Source organism: Amblyomma americanum, chromosome 10 (assembly GCF_052857255.1).
Source record: "Amblyomma americanum isolate KBUSLIRL-KWMA chromosome 10, ASM5285725v1, whole genome shotgun sequence".
In the NCBI taxonomy this organism is placed as follows: Eukaryota; Metazoa; Arthropoda; class Arachnida; order Ixodida; family Ixodidae; genus Amblyomma; species Amblyomma americanum.
In genome coordinates this window covers 141,325,669-141,351,357 of record NC_135506.1, presented here as the reverse complement: position 1 = coordinate 141,351,357, position 25,689 = coordinate 141,325,669, and the positions used below count along the sequence as shown (strand labels likewise).

At 50.1% G+C, this 25,689-nt stretch overlaps 1 protein-coding gene across 3 annotated transcripts in view; it reads right to left on the bottom strand.

Annotated features, from left to right (window-relative positions):
* The window catches only part of LOC144106925 (uncharacterized), a 618,131-nt gene that overhangs the window by 507,422 nt on the left and 85,020 nt on the right, over nucleotides 1-25,689 (bottom strand). Inside the window, exons 1-2 of one of the 3 annotated variants that reach the window (XM_077639886.1) lie at nucleotides 12,324-12,427; nucleotides 11,048-11,236 (exon numbers count right to left, since the gene is read on the bottom strand). The exons of 1 other annotated variant lie outside the window; for it this stretch is intronic. In XM_077639886.1, the coding sequence (XP_077496012.1) occupies nucleotides 11,048-11,236; nucleotides 12,324-12,371 (237 nt within the window). In that variant the 5' untranslated portion in view covers nucleotides 12,372-12,427. Of the gene's footprint in view, nucleotides 1-11,047; nucleotides 11,237-12,323; nucleotides 12,428-25,689 lie in introns of those variants that run through there. One more of the 3 variants, XM_077639889.1, reaches the window with a different exon arrangement.

Here is a 25,689-nt window from a genome sequence, read left to right as displayed (position 1 = left end):
TTGTGATTGTTCTTCCTTTTGTGTGTTTCTCGAATAAACGCGCAGTTGCGAGTAAGCGCTTGTGTTGTTTTGTCTCCCTTGTCTGTTGTCCTAAGTGCGCTTTATATAATTTTTGAAAAAAAAAGACCATCCGTATAATTGCCTACCTTCCTCCTGTGCTCCAGCAATCTTTCATTCAGACATCGGCCAGTTTGACCGATGTACCGAGAACCACACGATAGAGGAATTTCATATACACGCTACAAAAGGATCTCGGTGCTTGATAGCGCATGGTTCTTTTGGCTTTTGAAAGGATTGGTCATTTTCACTAGTTTTTCCAGCTTCTCGGGCGCTGACAGCCATGCGCTACCAACCATGCGCTATCAAGCACCGAGATCCTTTTGTAGCGTGTGCTTGTGAAGTAGTATATGAAATACCTCTATCGTGTGGTTCTAGGCACATCGGTCAAACTGGCCGATGTCTGAATGAGATTGCTGGAGCACAGGAGGAAGGTAGGCAATTATAGGGATGGTCATCTTTCTGAACATTGTCATGACTGCGCGGAGAAGAATAAGAATCCATGCAAACGTTTTTTCAGCGCATGCAAGATAGTGGCCAAGCATAGGTGCCAGGATGTTAGAGAGATAATAGAAGCAGAACTGATTAGAAATGCGGGTCCATCCTGAGTCAGTGCACCATCTGTATCACTCACTAAAAAAGAAAAAATGTTTTTGGGTGCGGCCACTTGATGTCGGCAGTGCTGTCAGTTTTACGTCATGCAGCAAGGTTGTATGTAATGTGCTTGTTTGTCAGTAAATCTTTAGTTGGAAGTAAGCGCTAAACCCTGTTTATTCTGCGCTTGTACATGACTGCAATGCACCAACTAGCCCAAAGGTATGTGTTCTGATAAGGCCCCTGCCTTCCGCAAACACGAAGACAAGACAGGTGGCATATTGAAGCTCGTGCTATCTTTTTTTTTCTTTGAAGCGATGTTTATTGCCTCAGGGCATAGAAACTCTGAAGTGAGATATGAGTAAGATGCTTAGATAAATGAAAAAAAGGTGGGCTGATTTCATGAAATCAAGAAGTGAACGATGATATGGACACTGTGCCCAGGCAATATAGCAATCCGGATTGTCCGGTGAGAGTCCCACTGCCGCCAGGTGCCGAATTCTCGTCGGCTTCAGCGCCGGGCAGTTCCACAACAGGTGGTGGATATCCGCCTCACAGGCTCTGTTCTTGCAGACTGGACACCCGGGGCGGGGATATAAATCTTCGAAATGCGGCCACTACTTGAAGACGCAACAAATCAACAATTTCAAGTCAAAGGTCGGCAAGATGCTTTGACATTTTTAAAGGAACAAATCTTTCTCCTTTTAAGCAAGTTACCCCGCTACTCTTCAGTGCTGTTGGTATTTTCCAGCCTTCTATTTACCATCTTTCCTCATACTTATAGGTACTTGCCTAACTACGGACGTCTCGCATTGCCGCATGAGTCAACGATCAGGCGTGTATGCAATGCATATGTCCCACAAAGGCGCGTGCCCTCTAAGGGCAATCATTTCAGAGTATAATTCTTCGCAGAAAACTGTTGCCACCTTCCTGAAAGAGAAATTAAATGCTTTGAACATCAACGATTTCTTTCTGGTGAAGAATTCTGAAGGTGTCTTAGATTTTGTAGCAATTAATTCCACCAAGCGCATCGAAATCGCTGCCAGCTGATTGCTTGTCTGGAAGAAAGCATCAATTGTTTTGGATACATTACATTTCATACTGCAGCAGGTGTATCATTGGCAGGGTTCTTGGAACTGTTGTATTTTTGTCTGAACTCGGCCTATATTGAATGGAATAATGATGTGTATTTATAAAAAAAGTGGTGTCTGTAGAGAGTCCTGCATAGCACCGGTTCTTCGCGATTAGTTTATAGCACACAGTGATAGGACGGTAGCCACATATCAATTTAAGCTGCTGCTCTTGCTGTTTGGCAGTTTTCTGTTATTGCCTATTGGATGTTGGTTTCTGCTCTTGTTTACCATGAAGGACGCATGCTCCTCTTGCAACGCAAATTTTGCCGATAGTGACACGTTCATGACGTGCATCGACTGCATTTGTAAATTCCACATCGGAAAATGCAGCGGCGTGACCGAACGATCGTTTAGGATGATGAAAGAAACCACTAGGAAAGCGCTGAAATGCCCAGCTTGCAAGCAAGCAAATGTCTTGGAAAGCTTCCAGGCAGAACTAGCGGAAATAAACGGAAAATTGTCTGGCATGCTCGTACTGGAGACCAAATTAGACAAGCTAATGAGCATGCAGGAAACTGTGTTGAGCATCGAGAAGTCAGTACAGCTTCTGTCTGACACTTATGATGACATAAAAGTGAACCTACAACGACAGGACAAAGAAATAGGCGACTTGCGGCGTCGAGTGGAGGCTGTCGAGAGTGGAAGCGGTGAAAGTACTGTCCAAACACTAAAACAAGAATTAAATGAACTCGAACAGTATAGCCGCCACCAGAACATTGAAATCCATGGGCTTGAGCTGAGAGAAAATGAAGACCTCATGGCTGAAATTAACAAGATTGCCCGAAAATTGGAGCTCCCTGATTTATCCGATAGGAACGTTGAACATGTGCATCGTTTGCCCCCCAGAAAGGACAGAAGGCCTGTGGTGATTGTAGGGTTTTCCAACCGAGCCCTCAGGCGCAAATGGTTTGAAGCACGCAAGTGCGCCCAAGAAAAGTTGACCAACATCAGCTTCTATGAAAACTTGACAGCAATGAACAGGCGATTGCTATGGCTGGCGAAGATAAGGGCAAAGGAAAATGACTACAAATTCGTGTGGACTTCTGAGGGTAAAGTGTTTGTAAGAAAACAAGCAAAAGCAAGTGCAATCAGGATTGCAACCGAAAATGACCTGAGCAAAATTGTTTAGATCAGTGACGACAGGTATTTTGATTTCAAAAAATCAAGATGGCGTACCACACGACAACTTCGTTCAATGATCTGGTGAAAAGTAACAGGTGTTTTCTTGAAAAGGGGCTTTCTTTTTTTCATTTAAATACACAGAGTCTGAGGAACAAACAAGATGACGTCGGTACATACCTCTCACAACTACAGTGTTTCTTTGATTTCTTGGCTTTTTCAGAAACATGGTTCTCAAGTGTCACTGATGTTACGAATTTTTCCGGGTACAGTCACGTTTCAGTTTATCGTGAGCAAAAACGTGGTGGAGGGGTGTCCCTATTTATCCGCGACTGTTTTCACTATGATACCATAGACGACTTTACTTGCATGTGTGACGACTTTGAAACTGTTGCCATCATGTGCAAAAACATTGCCATCGTATGCATTTACCGACCGCCCCAGGGCACGCTGTCAATCTTTTTAAACTACATTGAATCACTCATGGATATTTGTCTATTCCCGGAAGAGGCATGTAGTGATCATAGGGGACTTTAATATCGATCTTAACTCTAATAACCCTGCTGAAGTTCAACTTATTGAAATTATGCTTAAAAATGGTTGTGAGAACGTCATTGAACAGCCTACGAGAGTCACATCGAATACAAGTACGCTGATCGACTTATGTTTCACAGATTTTTCTAAGTCTGCTAGTTGCTCCGGTGTACTTTGTTTAGGATTGAGCGATCATCTACCAATTTTTGTAGCATTACCGATCGCCACGCGTACACAGTGCACAAATAATACTATCCGCATCATCAATGACGGCGGTAAAAAGACCTTTCATTCACTTGTTGAAAACTTGAACTGGGCGAACGTATATAAGGAACCCGATCCATCTGTATCCTACGATATTTTTATGTCCGAATTACAAATTTGTTACGATGCTGCTTTCCCACTCACAACAATTGTTCGGCACAAGAAAGCAAGAAAAGAATGGATTACGAATGACCTTTTCAAGCGCATAAAACACAAGGATAAGCTGTTCGAACAGTTTCTGCGGACGCGTGATATTGCAAAGCTGCAAGAATTCAAGCGGTTCAGTAACAAACTTAGCTCTGACTTAAAAAAAGCCAAGTGTAGATTCTATCAACATAAGTTCGAAAAGTGCGCAGATAACCCCCGAAAGACATGGAAACAATTCAATGAACTAAACGCTACGCACGTTTCTGGTGTACCATTTGAATTAGTTATAAATGGAGCCACTTATTCGGAGCAAAACTTAGTTAACCTTATCAATGATCATCTAGCTAACGCAGGTGCTGGAAACTTTTCATCTCTTTCATTGCCTCACAGCAGTCTGGAGGGATATATAGGGCAGATGCTGCTTGAAAGTGCATTTTTAACGCCCACTTCTGAGGTTGAGATAAACCTTATCATAAACTCGTCCGATAACCGATCGGCAGCTGGCCACGACGACATTAAAGCCGCACCTATAAAAGAAATTGCCCACTTAATCTCAAAACCGCTCGCTTACATCTGCAACCACATACTTGCTTCGGGAATCTCTCCTGCGAAAATGAAGATAGCTCGTGTCGCCGTCATTCACAAGGGAGGAACATACAGTGACCTGAACAACTATAGGCCGATTTCAGTTTTGCCTCTTTTTTCGAAAGTGATTGAACGTGTCATACACAAACGCCTCGACAACTTTTTTGTTGCAAAAAACATCATATCAACAAAGCAGTACGGGTTCCAGAAAGGAAGATCAACTGAAATGGCCCTCGTACAAATAAAAAATAAAATAATTAAAAATATTGAGGATAAGCTCTACACCGTTGGAATATTTCTAGATTTTTGCAAGGCCTTCGATTCCATCAAACATCATATTTTGCTAAGAAAACTGGAAATATGTAGAATTAGGGGCATAGCACTTCAACTCATGCGCAGTTACCTTGAGTCGCGTTTTCAGTTCGTATGCCTACATGGCTATAAATCAAACCCAAAGACTGTAAAATATGGTGTACCGCAAGGATCTATATTAGGCCCTTTGCTCTTCTTGATCTATATAAACGATATAGTTAACATTCCTCAAACTGATGATATAGTATTATATGGAGACGATACGAATGTATTCTTCTCTGGAACAAATCTTAAAGAACTTGAAAACACGGCTAACACGTGGCTATTAAATCTTAGTGTATGGCTAAACTTAAATAGTCTTGAACTCAACGAGAAAAAAACTAAATTTATGCTTTTTTGTGCAAAAAACAAGCCAATTGATTATGATTTTAAGCTTCGTTACGGCTCTTGCTACCTTGAGCGTGTCAGCTCCCATTCCTTTCTAGGAGTTAAATTCCATCACAGCCTAGGCTGGAGCGACCACATAGACCACATCCGTGTCAAGATAGCGAGAGCTATTGGTATGCTTTCCCGGCTTCGAGATCTTATACCTTGCTCGCTGAAAAGACAGTTGTATTTCTCTCTTATCCATTCTCGCATCAGTATACCTTGCTCGCTGAAAAGACAGTTGTATTTCTCTCTTATCCGTTCTCGCATCAGTTATCATCAGTTAGCATCAGTGTAACAAAACTGACTTAGAAAAAATATCAGCCCTGCAGTCGCGTGCAGCTCGGTTTCTTTTACCTGCAGGAAACAACACAAATAGTTGCTCGGCAAATACAGTCTCGAATGATCCCTGTGAAAACCATGTATGAACTCAAAATATGTGTGTTTATTTATAACGAAATAAAATCAAATTACATTAATTTTTTTAACACGTACCTAAATAGATCTACTGGTTACAGCTTGCGTCAGACTTCTGTTGTGGTAAATAGGCCTCGTACTAACTACGGAACACAATCAATTGAGCACCAAATCATGTTGATGTGTAATTCTCATCCGTTTGTAATAGATGCAGCTAAAAATAGTTCCACGCCCAGGGTTTTAAACGCATCTGTTCGTCTTTCTTTTTGTTTAACGTTGTGTCCTAGACGACCAAATGCTTACTTCTGGTTCCGTTTGATGTAATATTATGTCGGTTCGAACAACCCTAATGTATTGCATTTCTGTACCATTTTTGTATATGATTTAGTGTGTATTATTATTTTATTATCTGTATATATTTACAAGAACTGTTTATGATGCGTCTGTTGTGTAAGTGATGGCAAGGACAGCCTTTTTTTGTTGTGTAATGCAATACCGCTCCTGCTGCTGTACCCAAGCGAGGACAAGACCGAGTCAGGAGGTTTAGCACCTCCTTTTGTCTTGCCTCGTGGGCAATACCTGTATGTTGCCCAAAGGAGAAATAAAAAAAAAGTTTATAGATGTGTTGATAACTTTCTAATATTTATTGACAATAGCCCAGCCATATCGTTCAATGGGACCTTACATCACCTTTAAGCCTTTTTAACCAATATTGTAGTCCGCTTCAGTTCACTCGCAAACTAAGTAGTGCACTTGAGTTGTTACTACCACCCCAGGGCCAACAAACCACTCTTCGTCCCATACGAAGTTTGTGAAAAGGGCAATTGTGAACATCTGCTTCACCAATGCCATGAAAAAAATCTCGCCCCCTCTTGATCCGCCTCAGGAGCAAGCCAGTCTCCTTACTTCGGCTGGATATGGCTGAAGGCCTCTTGAAGAAAGGCAGACAAAGCCAATCCAAGCAGTCCACCGAAACAAGAAGGACGGCGGTGATCCCGTGCTTCTATGGCAGTTCGCACAGGCTTAAGAGGACTGGCAATAGAGCAAATGCAGGTTGGTTTTCTCTGGCCCCGATAAACTGCCAGAACTGTGTACACTATAGGATGACCCTAGCAGCCCAAGAGGAAGCAAAAAAGAAGCACCAAAGTAAGTTTGTGGAGCGCGAAACAGGCGTGGCTTGCAGTACTCCATTGACTTGTGATCGGGTATATATCGGACAGACTGGCAGATGCCAAAATGAAGGGATAGCGTAACACAAGCGCAACTTGGCACAACCAGGAAACGGCCAGCTGTCAGAGATCTGCTATGATTTTCGCAGCACAACTTGCGAGCCCTTGTTCAAACTTGTTCAATGAGTGCACGGTTCACGCAAACAGCAAGGACCGAGACATGCCTGAGATTATAGAAGCAAGAATGATTCGCAAGAATGCAGCCGAGTGCCTCAGCACATCATCAATTAGTCTTTATGACAAGGAAATGGCGTTACTGGATAGAATTTGCCAGCGCATGCGTTGAGTTCTTCTGTTTTTTTTTTGTATTCGCTTCAGTATTTATTTGCTTCCGTGTTGTAAATATAAAATTCAGTTGCAAGTTAGCGCTTTGTCCTGACTCTTGCTTGTCTTCTTCTTCTTGAGCGCTTGCATTTTTGTCAATATTGTCGCGTGCCCATGGGATAGCAGAAGACGAAGACAGAGTGGCCCTGTGGCGTACGTAGTCAGCCACCTTGTGGGCTCTCAGCCGGTTGAGGTGTTCCTCGAAGCTAGGAGACAAAAATGACGACATCGTCAGCGTGCACTAGGTACCCCTGCCGTTTCACTACAGAGGGAACGGTGTCCATCACGCGTTGAAAGGTTGCTGGCGCTGAACAGAACCTGAAGGGCAGCACTTCGAATTGATAAAGGTTGTCAGGGGTCACGAACGCTGTCCCCTTCATCCACTTCGATCTGCCAGTAACCACTTTTAAGGTTGATCGAGGAGGAATATTTACCGTTACGAAGTCGATCCAAGGCGTCATCGATACGTGGAGGCGGGTATACGTTGCGTTTCGTGACCCGATTCAACTTCCGATAACCGACGCAGAATCACAAAGTATTGTCTTTTTTCTTCCCCAGTATCACAGGCGAAGCCCAGGGGCTGGTGGACGGTGTACTATGTCGTCGGTAAGCATTTCTTGCACTTGGCTCCGTACAGCCTCTCGTTCCATCGGCTATACACTTGGCGCGGGTGCTGGGATATCAGTCTTGTCTCCTTGGCGACAATAATGCGGTGTTTGGCTACTGGGGTGCGCCATGCCTGTGAGGACGTGGCAAAGCATCCGGCGCCCGCTCTGACCCACCGACCGACGGAATTGATGTTCACGGTAGACAGAACGTTGTCTATATCTGTCGTGCCGGTCATGGTGATTAAGAGCACATATTTCAGAGGGGTCAGCAAAGTCGGTAACATATATTGCGGCAGGCGTTCCTTTCGCAATGGGTTGAAACTCGATTCCGAAATTGGTTAGCAAAAGTGTCGCACAGCGATTCCGTAAGCGAACAAGCCCTCTTGCAGCGAAGATACCCTTCTCGAGTAGAAGGCTCAAATTTCTTTCCGCCAGAACATCGCGGTCATCAGGTGAGCCGCTTTGCACTGGTACCATCATGCTGAACCGCGGCGGCACCGCCAGGGCGTCAGTAGTGTTGTGACCTGTGAGGTGGACCCGTAGCGCCCGCCACCCTATTTGTGACAGAGCGCTGCCAGCTCTCTTGGCGGTAGGGAAGACTCCGAGTCAGGCGTCGGTGAGAATAACAAAAGGGATTTCATACACTATGTACAGGGCGCTATACAGGACCAGATCGGCACGGGGGCCGAGAGCTAACAGCAAACGCGACTGTTCTCGCACAGCGACGTCCGGCGAGACTCCAACGCGTCACACATCTCACTCCACTCTTGAGCGGCACTAGACTCACGGTGGGTCGGTCTCTCGGAGGATCGGTCTCTCCCTCCAAGCCGCAGCGCTGGGGCTTATAAAGCCCTTGAAACGGTTGATACTCAACCACCCAATACAAAGCCAGCACTTGACGACCGTGCGAGAGGTCACACCAAGCGATCGCACTGGCCACCCGCTTCCAGTTTGCAGCACGCGGTGACTTCCAGGGCGAACGGGAAACCGGCGCCTCGCTGTCTAGCAGCTTGCTGCACCTTTTGACATGTCGCTCGTCGATGCTTCTCCATAAGGCGCTGCTGGCATGTGGCGCAGCATCTTGTCTTGACAAGGGAGCCTTAGGGAGCTGTAGTCTTGCGGCGCAGCACCGGGCTTGTCAAAAGGGCGTTCGCAGGATAAACTTTGCATCCTGCAGAAGTGGAATCTGGGCTGGTTGTCCGGGAATAGCAGTATGCCCGCAATCAGATAAGGCGTGAGGAAGACGAGCTGCTTCCACGTGGCTCGGACGCTAGGCGCGCATGTTGATCAGGCTCTTCCAATTTCACGTCCCGTGTCCGGATGCCAGGCAACTTCGCGTGCCCAGGTCCCACTCGCCGGGCCAGGATCTCTGCTCACATCGTTGTCACCAAGGCACCTCGACCAGCTCTGCTCGGTTCCTTCCGATGCTCTTGCCTGTCCCCACTGGTCATAGTTGGTCATTCTGCGGCTTGCAAAACCGACCGGCAAAAGACAACATCCAATACTAGCAAGTGCCCTCTGTCTCCCGTTAAACATCAGACGAGGGCATAATCCAAATGAACCTAGCTAAATTGCTGTCTCCCTTATTGCTCCCGCTGCAACAAGAGGCAGGTGTACAATGTGGTACGCAAGGCTCAAGCAACAATTCTGGAAGTCAACGGCACACCAAAATAGCAGGAACAATAAATAATCAGCAATAATAATGAAAAATAGAATGCCACTTTTGAAATCACTTGGACCGAAAACCCATTAGTGTATCGTACGTCTAAAGGGAATAGGCACACATTGCAGCAAGGTGCTGTGCCGACGAAGAAAAAAGCCCCCCGGCAGTTTATTCCTCTCCTTTTTAAAGGCCACGAAACGAAAGAGGGGAAGGGGAACGAGGGAGGGAAAGATGCGGCCCGCCGTTCTCGGGCTGATAAGCTGCTATCTGATACATCTTCTCTTCTGTATAAAAAACAAAAAAAAACAAAAAGACAAACTACGATATTTGGCGGAAACTGCAGTCATAGTGAAGTCGTCGAGGTTCCGCACGTTGCCTGGTTGATTTCCGCGGACCTAACGAGGTGAGATCGTTTTCATGCGTAGCTGCTTTTGGATCTTCGATGTTCTGTCTGTGCCGTGGAGATTGTTCTTGCGAGATGTCGACGTCCCGGCCTGTCTCCTGAGCCGCGTGCGTCGGATGCACCATGTTTTGTCGGTCTGTATGTGCGTGTCCTCCCGGGCGGTCGATATCCTGGTCTTTGTCGCTGAGACACTGTTTTCCCAGGCTGTCGACGTCCTGATCTCTGTGCATACTTTCATCGCCTCCGGGAATGTGCAGCAAGTGTTGCCTGTTTCGCCTCAAGAGCCGCTGGTTCTCAGTCTTCACCACGTACGACCTCGGTGCTGCTTTCTCGATTACTATTGCTGTGCGTGACCAGTTGTCGCCGTGCACACGAACTGAACTGCCCTCTTTGAGAGGTGGCAGTACCTTTCCCCTCGAAGATTGGCAATGCTTTCACACTGGGACACTGGAATCCTCGTTGTATTCAGGCAGGGAAGTGCGGAGGCGTCGGCCTTGCAGCAGTTCGCCCGGAGAGCGGCCATCTTCTAAGGGAGAAGAACGATAGGCTAAGAGACCCAACCAAAAGTCACCGCGTGACTCATTCGTCTTCTTAAGGATGCGCTTAATTATCTGAACCCCCTTTTCCGCAAGCCCATTTGACCTTGGGAATTCTGGACTCGATGTGATGTGCTGGAAGTCGTACTTCTGCGCAAACAAACGAAATTCTCGCGATGAAAACTGGGGCCCGTTGTCAGTCCACACTTGCACCGGGATGCCGTACCGTGAGAAAATGGCCGATATCTTGGCTATGACCTCTTTTGCCGCTGTGCCTCTTAGCTTCTCTACTTCAGGGAAATTTGAGTGGGCATCGTACACTACGACATAAGCGGCTCCCCCAAACTGGCAGAGGTCAATTCCTACGCGGTACCATGGCCTATCCGGGGTGGGCTGCATGAGCAAGGATTCCCTCTGCTGGTTGTACGCATACTTTTGGCAAGTACTGCACACTCGCACGAACTCGTCAATGGCACTGTTGAGCGCAGGCCAGAATACCAATCTCCGCGCTCTGGCTTTGCATTTATTTAGTCCAAGGTGCCCCTCGTGAATCCTCTGAAGAATTTCTGCTTTCATAGATTTAGGTATGACAACTTTAGAGCCCTTGAGCAGTATTCCTTCTACCACAGACAGCTCTCTGGCAAACGGCTTCAGTTCACCGTCGATGGCAGCCCCTTGTGAAATTCGCTGTCTCACCTCGCTTAAGTACGGGTCATCCCTGATTTCCTTTTCCAGACGCTCTTTCATTGGCGTGCTTACGATGCTGGAGACGACCTGTACGGCATGGATGTCGCAGTCTGCTTCCGATGAGGCACTCGACGCCTGCGTTGGCACCGGTGCACGTGACAACATGTCCGCCAGCAGCAAGTCTTTGCCAGGAACGAACTGCAACGTATAATCATATTGTAGCAGCCTAATAAAAAAACGCTGCAATCGCGGAGGCATGTCTGCAATGTTCTTTTGGGAAATTGCAAGCAAGGGCCTATGGTCAGTTTCGATCAGTACCCTGCGGCCATAAACAAAATGATGGAACTTTTCGCATGCGAACACTACCGCAAGCGTTTCCTTTTCAATTTGCGAATAGCGGGTTTCGCTATCTGTTAGGGTCCTTGATGCGTACGACACTGGTCGCCAGTCACTGCCATATCGCTGCAGTAGTGCAGCGCCCAAACCAGTCCCCGAAGCGTCCGCAGTGATCTTGGTTTCCTTTGCTTCATCAAAAAGCGCGAGTAATGGAGGGTTTGTCAGTGCGTCCCAAATTTCTCTCCATTCACGCTGATGCGCCGCCGTCCATTCAAACATGACGTTTTCTTTTAAGAGTGTCCGCAGTAAGACTGTCTTATCACTCAGTGACGGGACGTACTTGCGAAAGTAGTTAACAACGCCCATCATTCTGCGCACTGAATGCCTATCTTGCGGCGCCGGCAGCGAAAGGACGCTTTCAACTAAGTTGCGACCGGGACGAACGCCTTACTCACCTATTACGTCGCCCAAGAACGCAATTTCTTTCAACCCAAACACGCATTTCTGCCTGTTAAACGTCAAGCCCGCCTGTGCTGCCCGCGTTAGCACGGCATGGAGGCGCTCGTTATGCTGCTTCTCACTGTCACCCCACACTAGAATATCATCAATGTATATGCGGACGCCTTCCAGTCCCTCGAAGATTTCAGTTAGCGTTTTCTGGAAAACTTCGCTCGCTGATGAAATTCCAAAAGGAAGACGCAAAAATCGATAACGCCCAAATGGTGTCGCAAAAGTACACACCCGCGATGTAGCTTCGTCTAATGGGATTTGATGGAAACCTGCATTTGCGTCTAGCCGGGAAAAAAACTGCACCCGACAGCTCTGCCTCAATCTCTTCCCTTGTTGGCATTGGATAGTGCTCGCGTTTGATGTTCTTGTTGATTTCCCTTGGATCCATGCAGACACGAAGCGCTCCATCTTTCTTACGCGCTATCACCAAAGGGCTTACCCATTCTGTGGGCTCATCCACCTTTTTGATAATGGCAGCCTTTTCCATGCGCTCCAGTTCTTGTCGAAGAGGGTCCCGGAGGGCCAAAGGTACTCTTCGTGCTGGATGCACTACTGGGACAGCATCCACCCGCAGGACCATCCGGTACTGCCGTCCAACACACCCCGTACCCTGGAACAAGTCTGGAAAGGCTTTCTCCGGTGCTGTCTCATTCCATTCCACCGAATCCACAGCTTTCGGCACTAGCCCAAACTGCTGACATGTCTGCAGCCCTAGTATGGCCTGCCGACCCTTCTTGACCACGAAGAAGGTCACAACGTGTGCCACACCGTTGAGAACAAGGATCTCTCTATCCACTCCGACATGCTTGATAGCACCGCCGTTGTACGCCTTCAGCACTGCAGTGCTTTTCTGGAGGCTCGCGGTGTTTTTCAAACGACGGTAAATAGTTACAGGAACTATGTTTGCTTGTGAGCCTGTGTCAACTTTGAATCTAATTTCTTTGCCGCGTATGTTTCCGCTGACCGTCCAGTCTGCACCGGCCCCGTCGCTGATTCCGCACACTCCGATATCTAAAATATCGAACCCGTCCTCCATCTTATCTTCTTTTACTTCATCTACCTGTCTGCTCTGGCGGCGCCTGCAGCATACCGCAAAATGATTCGGCTTCTTGCAAGCATAACATATCTTTCCATACGCCGGGCAGTCTCCTTGCGCATGAGCCCTGTTGCATTGTAGACATCGAAAAGGTTTCCGGTCATGCTCCCGTTTGTGGGCGTAGTCTACTTGTAGGGTGTCATTCGACCAAGCAGCATTTTGCCGCGCCGAGACCTCGGCCGCTTTGCACATCTGCTCCGCCTTCTGTAAGGTTAGGTCCTTTTCTCGTAGCATTTTCTCCCTTATCTTCGGATTGTTAGTGCCGAAAACGACCTGATCTCTTATCATAGATTCTTCGAGCGTGCCGAAATTGCATAGCTTCGCCTGTTTCTTTAACTGCCGCAGATATTGCTCAAAAGGCTCTCCTTCATCCTGCACGCGGAGGCGAAAAACGTGTCTTTCGTAAACTTCGTTTCCTTCATCCACACAGTACGCCTCAAACTTGCGCAGCACTGTCTGGTAGTCTTCCTTGCTCTCACCTGCTTCGAAGGAGAAGTTGTTATAGACGTCGAGAGCCTCTTCACCCGCGGCGCTGAGAAGGATTGCCGTCTTGGCGGCTTCCGATCTGGGCGGTGTAGTGGGCGTAGCCGTGAAGAAAAGCTCCAGTTTTTGCTTGAACGTGTGCCAGTTTCTTCGTAGGTTTCCGGAGAACTGTAGCGGCTTTGGAGGCTTGACAATATCCATATCGGCGGGGCTTCGGCACTTCTGACACCATGTATCGTACGTCTAAAGGGAATAGGCACACATTGCAGCAAGGTGCTGTGCCGACGAAGAAAAAAGCCCCCCGGCAGTTTATTCCTCTCCTTTTTAAAGGCCACGAAACGAAAGAGGGGAAGGGGAACGGGGGAGGGAAAGATGCGGCCCGCCGTTCTCGGGCTGATAAGCTGCTATCTGATACAATTAGTGAGGAAGCAAATGAGGTCTTTCATTTTTGCCCCGAGCTACTTCCTATTCGCGACTAGCACCGTTGACCATGCATTCTTCCTTTCCGGTATGCGTAGCAACACTGCAGCAGATACTACGACAGCTGCTGTAAATGCGCCAAACTTGCACCACAACACAGTGCCGAGGCAGCAACGTACTGCAATACTTAATGCAGGTGAAAAGGTAGCATCTCTGACAGCTTACGCCAGCTAACTAAGCTACAATGGCGAGTGTATGTTTTCTTCATCAGAACGACCAACACAAGCCTCGCTCGCAGTTTCGTGTCTGCGGACACGAGCCCTAACAATAAATGCAAGTAACCTCACTCGCAATCCCTATAACAAAGGTTATATAAATAACCCAAAATATACACGAGGCTCCCATGCGAGAGATTGTGGTAGGCGATCCACATTTATTGGAGGTCCCGGTAGCCGCGGCTGGTGAGCCGGCGGAGCGGGCTGTTGACGTTGCCGGCCAGGCCGGTCGACGAAAGCGTTCTGTTCTGCGCGAGGCAGGTCGCGTTCCCAGCTTCATCTTCATCAGCGCCGCTACAGATGCTCCCCCACCCTCCCCTAGCGCGATGCGCGATAAAAGAAAAATTAAAAACGGTATGTACTGGATTCTTCATGTAAGTGAAGGTCGGGTCAGAGCTCGGGGAAGGCTGTCGGGTGGAAGAAACGAGCTCGGCTGCTTCGCAAAGGGCGAGGGGAGCCACAAGGATGATGATGACGGAAGGAACAAGCGGGAGAAGTCATCGAGGAATGGGAGGCGAGCGAGGCGTGCTTCAGTCTCGTTCCGACGGGTGGGGCCGGCAGTTGGGTTGAAGTGGGCCGGGAAACGCCGATGCAGAAAAGGCAGCCACGTATAAGGGCACTTTCACACTTGTCTAAAAATCCGGCGAGCGAAGCGGATTCGGACGCTCTTGACGCCGAACGAGGTGGAAAGCGGCGCGGCGAGGGCGATCGGGCTGGACCCAAATTTTTCGCGTTCGGCGCCGCCGCGGCGACAAACATGGCGGCGCCCTTCGACGCAGACAAGGAAGATTTACAGAAGTTGATACACATTTGTGGTACAGAGGGAGATAGATTAGGTTTCAAGTTTAGTAAGGAAAAATCTGCAGTCATGATATTTAATGAAGAGGGCGGCCAGCATAGAATACAGGAGTTCACGCTAGAAGTAGTGGATGAGTACAAGTATGTTGGGGTGTGGATAAATAATGGTGCTGAGTATCTGACAGGGCAGGAAAAATATGTAATGAATAAAGGTAGTAGGAATGCAGCTGTCATGAAAAATAGGACACCGTGAAATTAAAATAGGTGTGAAGTGGTAAGAGGGATCTGGAAAGGGGTGATGGTTCCTAGCCTGACTTTCGGCAATGCGGTCCTGTGCATGAGACCAGATGTTCAAGCAGGGTTAGAAATTAAACAACGTGGCGTAGGGAGGCTAGCTTTGGGAGCACACGGCAATGCACCAAATCAGGGGGTACAGGGTGATATGGGATGGGCATCGTTCGAGAGCAGAGAAGCTAGCAGTAAGATAGCATTTGAGGAGCGATTGAGAAAAATGGGGGAAAACAGTGGGCTAGGAAAGTTTTCAGATAACTGGATATAAGGAATGTTGATACGAAATGGAGAAAGCGAACTAGAAAATTGACAAGCAAATATCTGGACAGCAGTAGGGGGGGGGGGGTGATCAGCATTTATCTGTTAAGAAAAAGGTTAAAGAAACAGAGATATATCTGTGGAAAACAGGGATACTGACGAAATCAGCACTGAGAACATACAGGATTTTTAAGCAGGAAATTGCCAAAGAAAATATCTATGGTAATTGTAGGGAAAGCTCTTTGTTGTTTTAGGCCAGGACGGGAGTTTTGCGGACTAAGACATATAGAGTCAGACACCACGCGATAGACACGTTGTGCGTTGCGTGCGGAGAGGAGGAGGAAACGGCTGAACACTTGATACTTTTCTGTAAAGGGCTTCACTCTACAGTGGAAAGCGGCGGGGCTGATTTATCCAAGGCATTGGGGTTTAAGGACAGTGAAGGGAAAGTAGATTTTAGGCGGGTAGAAATAACCAAGCGAGAAGGTTATCTGATTGGTGGCTAAAATCAAGAGAAGAGTAAAATTTCATAAGTCATGGCTAGGTGGCTTGAGCCACCGCCCGATTTAAAGGGTTCAGCCGTATCCATCCATCCTTCCATTCGTCGCCTCGGAATGAATTCGTCGTTGTTGCGGCCCTTTTCAGCGCGTTCACTGGTCATATATCGGACACTGGTACATCGATCGTTTCTTGTCACCTCACATATAAGTAAATGTATAAGTGATTTGTTTTATTTTTTATTTAGAGTGATGACTCTGCCGCTACTAGGCTTAAGGGAACGCCCGTTTTGTTGACAGTACTAGTTCCCATCCTGACAAGCAGATGGCGCCACTAAGCGGGGCGTTTCGTTGCGAGTCTGGTTGCATAATAATAATAATAATTGGTTTTGGGGGAAAGGAAATGGCGCAGTATCTGTCTCAATTATCGTTGGACACCTGAACCGCGCCGTAAGGGAAGGGATAAAGGAGGGAGTGAAAGAAGAAAGGAAGAAGAGGTGCCGTAGTGGAGGCCTCCGGAATAATTTCGACCACCTGGTGATCTTTAACGTGCACTGACATCGCACAGCACACGAGCGCCTTAGCGTTTTTCCTCCATAAAAACGCAGCCGCCGCGGTCGGGTTCGAACACGGGAACTCCGGATCAGTAGTCGAGCGCCCTAACCACTGAGACACCGCGGCGGGTCTGGTTGCATACGCAGAACTAAAAATTAGAATGTGCCTGCGTTTACGTACGCAGGCGTGCATACGGTTATGGTACACAGGCAGCATCGATTTATGCTCTTTTCTAACCGTATCTGTGTACGCCGCGAGCGGTGACGTGGTGGCCGGGAAGTGCGTGGAAAAGCGAGAAACAGCAGCGGCGCGGCGGTTCCGCCTCGCCCGGGCGTCAACAGATGAGAACAGGTCCTAGTTTTCCCGGCGAGCGAAGCAGATTCGCCGGATTTTTGGACAAGTGTGAACGCGCCCTAAGGATGTACGGGAGATAGGCGATGTGTGCTGGCCCAGTCGGTGCGGACGAAGATATGGCGTGGGGAAACCACAGCCCTAGAAGTGAAAGCGATGCCTCCACCGCTGGCAACGGTGAAAGAACGGCGGACGGCACTATGCTTGAGGTCTGTTGCGTGGAGCACGGGCTGCCTCGTCAGGAAGTAGTCGAAACCGGCGACGGGGTGGACCGGATGTCTGCAAAAACAATCCCACTGTGGCGTTGGGGCCGCGTGCTGGTAACAGACGGCGCAAGTCCTTGGCATAGGGGTCAGAACAGGAAGGAAGCGGTAGTGCGGAGATCATTTTCGGGGTTGGATGGGGCATGCTATAAGGCGTCGCGAGCGTGCCACCACCTGCTGGGCTGCCTCGTCTGTTGCGAAGGCACAGGCACTGGTGAAGGCGCCAGGGGGGCAGGTATGCGTGGCAGGCGTTGCGGGTGGCGTGTTAAGCGCGACAAGGCCCTGAGGTGACGTGCATGCGTTCCTCGCGACAGGAATGGCAGTTGTGGCCACTGTGGTTGGGCTTGAGGGAGCAGGCGAACTTGGGACTAGAAGCGAGTCCGGGTCGAGAGAGGGTGCTGCCGGTGATGGCCCAAGGGCAGGTGCTACAGCTGAAAAGCAGGGCTGAGCAGGAGGCGCCGTGGGACGGGAGATCACAGGTGGAGGGCTGGCCATAGGGGCCGTTGCAGCAAACATGGGAGAGACCGGGGTGTTGTACAAGACAGCTGGGTGTGAAGATGGGCCAGAGACCGATGCGTGCTCACGTGGCACTTGTCGAACCGTGGGTGGTGGCACATACGGTGGCGGCGATGGTGGAGAGACCGGTGTGGGGTGGGGCGCCGTCGTAGGAGCGGGCGGAGGGAACACCGAAACAGCTCGGGTATGGAATGCGCTCGAAGCAGCTCAGTTCTGTCTGGTCCTCAGAGGAACGGATGTCCCCAGCTTCTCCTCCCGCGAAGTGTTCGCACCTCTTGACGACCCCATCACGCCCCAGCCCTTGCCGCACCCGGCACTCCCTCCTGCCTGCCCTTTGGACGAGCTCGAGGAGCCCCGCGCACGCTCAGCGCCGTCCGGCGCCCTTCCGCCCTACTAGGGCTTCCCCAGCACCCGTCGGCCGGTTAGGCGGCCGCGCCCCTACTTCAAGTAGGCCTTTCTACACACCGGCCACTTCGGCGGCCGTGTAGCCGACACCCACCGGGACAGCCTCACCGTGCCGTCCTCGTCAGCTGCAGCGGCGACGACCCATGTTCCTGCAAGACCCCAGAAACCGGCACAGTGGACTACGATGGCGGCGGCCAGCCCACCACCTCAACGCCTGCTGTGCTTCCCCGGACGACAGAGTGGCCTTCTTTCTGCCCCCCGCCCTCCCCGCGCGCACTGGTGCGTGCGGGGCCTCTTCGTGCCGCTCCCCACGGCGGTTTCCTGCGACCCGGTCCTGCTGCCATCCTGCTGCAGCTCCCAGTGGTTCGCCCAAGCCCGTGTCCTGCCCTCCTAGAAAGAACCGCCGGTCCTTATGGCGCCAGCTGCCTGACGCCCCTTTTGTGGACACAGCTCCGGTATTCAGCGTTCCCCGCCGCGCTGCTACCCAGTAGCAGTTTCCAGCGGTTCCCGTCGGCTGCCGCGTGGTCCAGCCAACGTGGTGGCCTCCTGCGGACAGACCTGGCTGCTCTACAGTCCTTGCTGCGCCTTTGGCTAGCCTTGCGGCTGGTCGGAGGCCAGGCCGCTTGCACCCAGCAAGCCACCGACGCGCGCTGCCGTTCATCCTCCCCTCCGCTGCTGCCTATGCTGCTCCTGTGATGGGCCTGCTGCCTGCGACTTCGGACGACCAGCTACCGCCACACCCCTGGATTATGTGCAGTTAGCGACGATGGTGACAGCGTCGACGGAGGCAGTGCCCCCCCTCCCCCATCCCCTTCCCCTGGTCCCCAAGAGTGAAGCCCAAAGGGCCAACATACGTCAGGACCACTACCCACCTCCCCTGATTAACTCATAGCACCAAAGAAGAAGAAAAGAAGAATGCGGCCAAGGGTGATGGGTCGAGTGGCGCGCAGCTGCTGAGTCGTGAACAGGAATACAGAGAGTCGGCGGGAGCTCCAAGCCAAACTATGGCGTCAGGCCCTTCTTGAAATCGGCGTATATGTCGGGGCCAGGAGGAGGCAACCGTAGCTGTGCCAGGAGACCGGGTGGGAGTTCGCGGCTGGCGTGCTTATGGGCCTGTCACACTAGTCCAGCAGTCGGCCGATTTGGTCTGCCAAAAGCATGTCGTCGTGATGTCTGGCTCTATGTCACGCTACGCCGACTAAGACAGTCGGCCGACTGTCGGCGTCGGCGCCAGGTCTACCACAAGACTGCAGTTGGCCGATGGTCCGCCCACTCCCATGTCACACTAGCGAGACAACGTGCGAGACCTCCCGCCGACTTGGCCCTTTCTCGTTCTCACTCTTCTTTTGTCATTTCCTGCTATGTGAAATTCATGGGCCGGGACGCTTCATTCTTAACTGTTTTAAATAAATCCCAGCATAGTAAAACAAACTCCTTAACAATCGTGATGATGAACCTAGATTGAGAGCAGCCCAGTACTGAGCGGCACTTATTGCTTGGTCAGAAAGGCATGGCACGAAAAATAAGTCCAGCCGCTCGCAGGCAAGCAAGGCGGGAGAGGTTATTTAAGGCTAAAATAATAAGAAGAAAAAGGGATTCTCGACCACGGGGATTCGAACTAGGAACCTCTGGAATGCGAAGCTCCTGCTATACCCACGACGCTATGAAGAACAGAGCAACTCGCCGCCTTCAGAGGTGCTGATAAGAAGCACCCCTCAGTGTGACACTCGTGACACATGTGCGAAAACTCGGCCGGCGCGCTGCACCGGTCGCTGCTTGCGAATTGCAGCCCCACTGCAAGCAGGGACACACGGAGCAGCAAGCATCGCTGCGCCGCTAGACTCATGCACTCGAGCTCAAAGCGTACGCTTTGCCACGCACAGCGGTGTGATTGCTGCTTGCCTTAGTGTTGAACTTCGCACCAAAAAGACAAAATTGCTATATTATCAGAAAGGCCACCTGCTATAGACCAGAATCCAGAGCCGCTCTCGGGCGCGGCCATTTTCCACTGACTGGCGCGCCGCGGTGCGGGCGTTTCACTGAGGACAGCGGGTCTGCGACAGCTCCGCGGGCCGCGCCGGCATACAGCCGTGATTTACTGCCCTGCGGGAGCTCTAAAAACCTTGCCCAGCATACTTCCACAGCTTGGTTGTATTGCAGGAAGTCTTTGCGTTATCAAAAGGATAAAAAATTGATGACATTTAGTTCGACATTCACGAAAATTGTGCCGGCGCTTAGCACGCGCTCGCGCTTATATCTCTACCGTCTTGGTGGAGAAGGAGGAGGAAAAACCTTTATTGAGCTCTAAGATTGGTGACATTCGCGGAATCAGATGGTGTCTTCCATATTCTTAGCAGTGGCCGTCTGCCCCTTGTCCAGGGCTCCGCTGGATGCTGCTGCCAGCTGAGCCCGTCGGATTAGCCCAAGTTGGACGTTCTGACGGTCGCTTGAAAGCATTCCTTCCCACTGCTCCGCACTCGCGTTTGGTATTATTGGTACCGCATCTATCTCCTGGCACGCCCACGTTATGTGGTATAGAGTGGGCGTTTCTTGGCACCGTGGGCATTTGTCTGTGTATTGTGTGGGTTGTATCTTACTGACTGTGTTCAAGTTCGGGTATGCGCCAGTTTGTAGCAGCCTCCAAGCTACGGAGTCTTCTCTGGTGAGAGATTTGTGCGGTGGGGGATACTGCTTCCTGCTGGCCCTGTAGTGGTTGAGTATAGCAGAGTAGTCTTTACGAACTGCCTCGGCGTCCTCGAGACCGATATCGTAGAGGGTTCGGTATGTAGTGTATCCTCGAGCTACCTTGTCGACCTCTCGGTTGCCTTCCACGTCCGTGTGTCCTGGCGTCAGCACTATCGTATGTTTAACTGGGTTTTCTTCTCCTGTGCTTCTTGTGTGCTGACCTCCAGAGCGGAGTATGCGGAGCGCTCTGTGTCCTATTCTGCCTAACGTGTAGTTTCGGCATGCCTCATGAGAGTCGGTGAGAATGGTTAGCGACCGCTTAGTCCGGTAGCCCTCCGCTGCCGCTATAGCGACGGCCGCTTCTTCAGCCCCGGTTACAGTGCAGTCTCGTAGCGATGCGCTAACAATTTCTCGTGTGTTCGAGTTTATCACCACCGCTACCACATTGAAGTTGGATTGCCCTGTTTTCCTAGGGTATGTGGCTGAGAAAACTTTTTTGGTCAGTATCAAGCATTATGTGCACAGCTAGCATTCAATTTCAGCTCTAATGCGCTCTTAATCCTTCCTGCCGGCCATAAAGTACCCACCACAAATAGGGCTTTCTTGTCTCCAGCTACATGGTGCGCCAGTTAAATCAGCAATTTATGGTTGTGAGCTCTACTGAGTGGCAGGGCTAACAAAAAACAGTTTTAGTCATAATTTATGCTATCTGGCGCACAAAAACGTATTTTGAATCAATACTGAACAATTGAATCAATAATGAAAGACTGAGTCAATATCGGCAGGGGGGCCAGCTTTCATTAATTCCGCGGCCCGAAGTCGCGTTTATTTCATTCGGAAGCTCTCGGCGCGTGTAACAGCGTCGCGTAGCCGCTTGGCCAAGTGTCACATAATGTAATAAAATCGTGCATATATTGCTTTGATTCAAGCAGGTATCAACAGCAGAGAGATACTGTGGTCAGCCTTTTACCCACCGATCCCTCTGAGATAGATGTGGAAATAGCAACTTAAATTGGTAGCGGTCGTGCTTACATCCCTGTGCACGAAATGTGTTTAACGGGAACAAGAGCAAGCTCAGCGCACGGATGTCGAAGACGTACTGCTGATCGAAAACACGCGCTTCGCCTGGACAACCTTCGGTCTGCAGCTGGCCGATCTCCTTACAGCTTGCACATCACTGCACCATCGAGTCAAATCAATAAAATATACATCCTGATGCATAAAATTATCATAGATGGTAGCGTACGTAAAAGACGACAACAAACGACACGCCAGCGCAAAATGTGCTTGTAAGTACCTGTTTCGAATCCGCACCCTACCTGGTTGACTAGAAGCTCCCTTTTGGATAAACTCCAGATAGGAGAAACTTCCTGTTGGAAAAAACGCCAGATAGGAGAAACTTCCTGTTGGAAAAATTCCCTGTTGGACTACCCTCGGATATGTATGTAACAATGTGTGTCAGATAACCGTAGAACGGCCGGGGGAAATCTGAGTAGTGATGCACAGCACACACCCACATACGTCAGGTGATAGAGCGCATCAGCGACGGAAGCGAAGAACACATAAACACGCATTCTACGCGCCGCCGGCGCAACCCGCCGGCAGTCCAATGTACCGCGCGCGCCTACAGATGGCGACTGGTGTCGACAGTATGAGCGCTCCGGCAGCGCGCGTGCGAGGGTAAAAGAATCTGGTCTATACACGAGCAGCGAAAAAGCATGCTTGTGCTAAGCGAGCTTTCGGCAACGGCACCGCCCGCGGTCGCGACAGGCCACGTACTATACGCTGCTGCCTGGAGCAGCGGACGCCGCTTAGCAAGTAGCCTGCGCTATAATACCACTTAATATCGCTTTGCTGTTAACAGTATAACCTCACCATAAATTAAAATTATGGTCTATTTCCGCGACACCTTCGGCTGCGGAGCTAACGGACCGCTGCGGGCGACAGGCGAGCCGGACCGCAACGGCGGGCCAGCGGCAGCTTGCGTGGAGATTCTGGCGAGAAATTTTGCTCGTTTCAAAGTTGTTGCGTTTACCAGCAACTAGGTGTTGATCAACGATCCTCAGAAATTATATATTTGTCACATTTCTCTGTCTCAGCGTTTATTGCTTACGTCAAAAACTATGTTAAGCTGATTCTTATTACGGCGGCGGACGGGATCCAGGCTGACCTGCCGGCGAGCAGTCTCGGTTTACTTCACGTTCGCACCAGAAAAGACAAAACAGCCATGCTATCAGAAAGGCCGCCTGCTATATTCGAGCAACGACAGCATGCCTGCGCAACAGCCACGCTTTCGACAACGACGCCGCCTGCGGGAGCGCCAGTGCGACTAACTGCGCTGCTTCCCAGCTGCCGTGCTCGTCGCTAAGCCTAGCTGGTTTTGCATCCATGCCGTAGCGCAGGGCGCTTTGGAACTAGCCAGCGCCGTAATAAAGTAACTTCTCTAGTCACCCCTTTACTGCCGACCCGTCCCATAATAAAATAAAGTTATGCTCGATTTCCGCGACGCCTTCAGCAGCGGATCTAGCAGACGTCAGGCGAGCCGCACGAAGCAGCAGCAGCAGCAGGCGGAAATAGGATGAAATTTGCTTGTATTGTAGTTATCACTCCAAACAGCATCTCGGCATTGGCCAACGATCCTCAGTAATGATACCTTTTTGGACATTCATCTATGCCAGAGCTTGTTATGAACTTAAACACACACGAGAGCGGAATCGTGTTCGTGTCTGGTGAATGTTTTAGCTCGGCGACCGATCTCGCTACGACACGGTCGGCAGACTGGGTTTGTCGGCGTCGCGGGCGTCAAAGCTCGTGACACTACGAAGACATCTGGTCGTCGGACGCGTTGGTGTTGTTGTCGGCCTAGTGTGACTGCTTGGTCTTCCACAGACACGGCCTGCCGATCATCGGTGTCGCCTTTTTTTTTTTTTAGCGTTTAGCTCCTTTTCTTTTTTTATTGGCTTTAGGCCGGTAAAGCGTTGCTGGTCCGGGCTCCCTCTCTCTTTCATTTATGTTTTTTTTTCTGAGGACCAATAAAAGGGTAAAAAGGGCTAGTGTGACAGGCGCAGCAGCTGGCTGGACACGTTGTTGACATGAAAGTGCGAGTCCAGCAGCGCCAGGCATAGAACGGGCTCCTGGCCCTGGCTGGGCAGCCGAGGAAGGAAGGAGAGCTGATAGGACTGAAGGAGCTCACCGGATGCGGTGGAAGGCGCGTACATGGCAATGAAAAGCTGCCGAAGGCCAAGTGGAGGGACATGACGGGAAGGAGCGCAGAGCCGGTGGGAGCGGCGTTGCGTGCGTCGTAGCAGTCGTCCGGTGTCACCAGATGTGGAAAGTGTTCCACATTTGTTGTAGGTCCCGATAGCCGCGGCTGGTGAGCCGCGGAGCGGGCTGTTGACGTCGCTGGCCAGGCCGGTCGCCGAAAGCGTTCTGTTTTGCGCGAGGCGGGTCGCGTTCCCAGCTTCATATTCTTCATCAGCGCCGCTACAAGACTACGGCATAGTTGCCCATGAGTTAGTTTTCTATCCTTCCGCGCGTCAGCGGACGTAGTAAGAATGAGCAGCGTAGCTAAACTTATGCACAAGTGCTGCCTGCAACCCGATTTGCATCGAATCTCAACGTTAGCGTTTCCATAAAAAAAGAACAAACATAACAAGATATTCGTGGTGGTGAGACTATATTTCACCAATGAAATTGTTACTGCTACCAGGAACTGCGGCATACATTGGTCATAATAAATTACAGGGACATGATTTGGAATGCTACATCTTGGTAGTTCCACGAAAAGTACAAAATAAGCTCAAGCAAAAGGCTCGAAACCTGGTTTGCCTTCATCTTCCTTTCGCTGAGAAAAAAACTAAAAAGCAAACAGTACATACATGGAGCACTCATTCCTGGAATCCTCCATTCTTTAGCCGCGCCCACTGGGGTCGCGGTAGGAAGGCCGGTCTACCAGCCGACTCCTCGCAAAAGTTGAAAGGCTGATTAGTTGCACCCCTCAAGGACATGTGTCCAAAGCCAGGTAAACGCTGAACAATCATAAGCCGAGAGGGACACTTCCTCCTCCCTAGGTTCCCTGCAGGTGTCCCAAGGGGTGTTGCGTGTTCCCCTCTGACTCGCGCGTGCTCTGCGGCGCCCTTTGTCTGGCGACCGCGCGCCCTTCTCTGTAGCCCACTGTGCTCGTTACTTGACCCAGGACTACTCCTACGTTGTTCCAAGAGGGACCGATGTGGTTTTCGCATTTCAGAATAACGGCCTGAGGGGCGAGCTTTCGCATTGCGAAGGCACGCTTAGTCAAATTGGCTTTCATGCGACGCCTCGAAATTCTTCAGGGCCGCGGTGTCAGTTTTGAACAGTTACGTGGTTGGATGGCCCGTAAACGTAGAGGCGTCTTGATCCGCACCTTTTTTCTTTTTAGCGCGACTGCCCGCTGCCCCGCGGCTTTGGGTCGTAATGTAGCTTTTACTCCTCCCCCCCGCCCTCACTTTTTTCCCATTTTTCCCACCTACGGGTGGTAAAATTATATCATTGCCTTCGGGCCTTTTCAATGATTTTCAGATTGGACTTAGCCTGTTGTACGTAGTGGGGCAGGGAGGGGCTTATTATTTTTCATTCTTTTTAGGTTGACCCAACTTAACGAAAACGAATGTCCAAATTAGTTTTCTTTGAGCTCTGTCGCCTTTTGGAAGCAGCCTTGGCGGATCTCTTGTGCGCGCCTCCAGTTGTCGCGGTGCCGTCAAGTGTGAAGCTGTCGACCCTCGCCGCAACATCAAAACTCAACCTATTAGTTCCCAAAGGCTCGTTGCGTTCGCGATTTTCTTTCCGTTGCAAATCACCCTGAGCCCGGCCGTCAGTGCCCGGTAACAGCCTTTCTGAAAATTCGGACACATCTGCGATTTTGTCTGCGCTCGGT